The sequence below is a fragment of the Colobus angolensis genome, unplaced genomic scaffold (genome assembly GCF_000951035.1).
Source record: "Colobus angolensis palliatus isolate OR3802 unplaced genomic scaffold, Cang.pa_1.0 Scaffold93, whole genome shotgun sequence".
NCBI lineage: Eukaryota > Metazoa > Chordata > Mammalia > Primates > Cercopithecidae > Colobus > Colobus angolensis.
The window spans coordinates 558,928-561,473 of NW_012123265.1; the positions used below are offsets into that span (position 1 = coordinate 558,928).

A 2,546-nucleotide genomic window follows, 5' to 3' on the forward strand; every position below is an offset into this window, starting at 1 on the left:
GTAAACCCGGGAGGCGGAGCTTGCAGTGAGCTGAGATCCGGCCACTGCAGTCCAGCCTGGGTGACAGAGCGAGACTCCGTCTCAAAAAAAAAAAAAGATTCTAATACTCTAAATAACTTATTTGCTTTATCTAATGGGTGGGTAAACCATTAGTTAAAATGGACACAAAAGTCTACTTCAGTTTTTCTATAAGCAGAATTCCAACTGCAATTCTGATTTCTGGCTTCTCTCTCCAGTTTTCTTCTTGGAAAAAACGTGCTCTCATTTTACCTGTTGCAACTGTGGATCCCAGTCGCCAAAGTTCCAAGTGATGAGCAAACTGGAAGAGGAGAAGCTGCCTCTTTTTAGAACAGGAAATGAGACGTCGCTATATCCAAGAATCAAAAAGTTAAAAAATAAGTCAGGGTCATCTACTGCCTCAGTACCAGATACAGCAGCACCACCTTAGCACATTTTTTACTGCTGAAATCCATTTCCTTGACAAATATTTCCTAAGTACTCCCATATGCCAGGCACTGCCCGGGGATCTATGAACACAATGATGAATTAAAACATAGCTACTGCTCTCAAGATGCTTCTAAAGGGGTGACACAGAACTAAATCAGCAATTAGACTTTAGTGTGACAAGAATTTTAACACGGCTAAACACAGTATGTACTGAAAAATAAGGAAAGAGGACTTCTAACCTAGACGTGTGGTGGTAAACACAGAAGTCCAGATGAGGTTCACTGGGAAAGACCAGTCAGGCGAAGGAGGCAGGGCAGAATGTTCTGAGGAGGGCAATCGCATGTGACATAACTCAAAGGTAAGAGTATTTGCGGGAACAAAAAGACCTTGAGAGTTGCTAGCCTGGGTAGGGGTGCTACAAGCATGAGAGGTACTACAGGAAGCTGAAGGGCCAGGCCTGGATGGAGAGAGGTTCTATAAGACACACTAAGGAAACTGTCTTTATGCTGAAGCCAACAGGGATAATCAAAGGCTTTGAAGCATGCAGTGATGAACAAAGTTGCTTTAAAACAGATCAATGGGCCTGGAGCAGTGGCTCATGCCTGTAATCCCAGCATTTGGGAGGCTGAGGTGGGAAGATTGCTTGAGACCAGGAGTTTGAGATCGGCCTGGGCAAGATAATGAGATCTTGTCTCTATTAAAAAAAAATAAAAAATAAAAAAATTAGCCGAGGCTAGGCGCAGTAGCTCACATCTCTAATCCCAGTACTTTGGGAGGCCAAGGCTGGTGGATCACCTGAGGTCAGGAGTTCGAAACCAGTGGGGCCGTCTCCACTAAAAATACAACAATTAGCCAGGTGTGGTGGCAGATGCCTGTAATTCCAGCTACTAGGGAGGCTGAAGCAGGAGAATCGCCTTGAACCCAGGAGACCGAGGTTGCAGTGAGCCGAGATCATACCACTACACTCCAGCCTGGGCAACAGGGGCAAAGCTCCGTCTCAAAAAAAAAAAAAAGAAAAGAAAAAAAGAAATTAGCTGAGCGTGGTGGCGGATGCCTGTGGTTCCAGCGACTCAGGAGGCTGAGGTGGGAAGACTGCTTGAGCTCAGGAAGCAGAGGTTACAGTGAGCCAAGATCACACCACTGCAATCCAGCCTGGGTGACAGAGCAAGACCTTGTCTCAAAAAAACAAAGACAAATAAAATAAAATAAAATAAGATCAATGAAGAACAGGCTAGAAAGACACAAATGGAAATAAAAGGACATGATTAAGAAGCTACTGTAAAGGAACCCAGATGAGAAAAGACATTGATCCGAACTAGGATGATGCCAGCGTAGACAAAAAGAAATGAATGACTCGATTCAAGACATTATGAGGACTATGTTCAACCTTATCAAACTATATGTATTAAATATGTACGGTTTTTAATATATCAAATATGCCTCAATAGAGTTGTTGATCGACCGATCGATCGATCGATCGATCGATCTATCTCTACAACATATGTATAAAGGTACTGATGAGTAGACTCAATGAGGTTTACTGGTTGAATGGGGCAGCAGGTGTGGGGAGCAAGTGCTCTAGCTTGGGAAGATGGTACCATTTACCTAGAACACTGGAAGCCTGAGTTTTCCTGCTCCCACCCAGAATAGAGCCTACTCTGAAAGACAAACTAACAAAATTCCCATAACCCACAACTAATTGGAAAAGGGAAAAGTTCCCCCAGAAACTGAACTAGGTGTGCTGCTGCATATCTCTTACCCCCCATAAATGTCTTTGCAGTGGCTTGCCTCAAAAACAGAAGGAATGAAGAAAGAGCTACAGAAAGTCCTACAATATCTCCATGTCCCAGATGGTTAAAAAAAAAGGGGGGGCTGGGCGCGGTGGCTCACGCCTGTAATCCCAGCACTTTGGAAGGCTGAGGTGGCAGTATCACAAGGTCGGGAGATCAAGACCATCCTGGCTAACACAGTGAAACCCTGTCTCTACTAAGAATACAAAAAATTAGCCGGGTGTGGTGGTGGCGGGCACCTGTAGTCTCAGCTACTTGGAAGGCCGAGGCAGGAGAATGGCGTGAACCTGGGAGGCGGAGCTTGGAGTG

At 44.8% G+C, this 2,546-nt stretch overlaps 1 protein-coding gene across 2 annotated transcripts in view; it reads right to left on the bottom strand.

Moving 5' to 3' along the window:
- CIRH1A (cirrhosis, autosomal recessive 1A (cirhin)) overlaps positions 1-2,546 on the bottom strand; it is a 51,546-nt gene that overhangs the window by 20,260 nt on the left and 28,740 nt on the right. For both annotated transcript variants that reach the window (XM_011931988.1, XM_011931989.1), the window contains exon 9: positions 271-367. In XM_011931988.1, the coding sequence (XP_011787378.1) occupies positions 271-367 (97 nt within the window). The remainder of the gene's footprint in view (positions 1-270; positions 368-2,546) is intronic.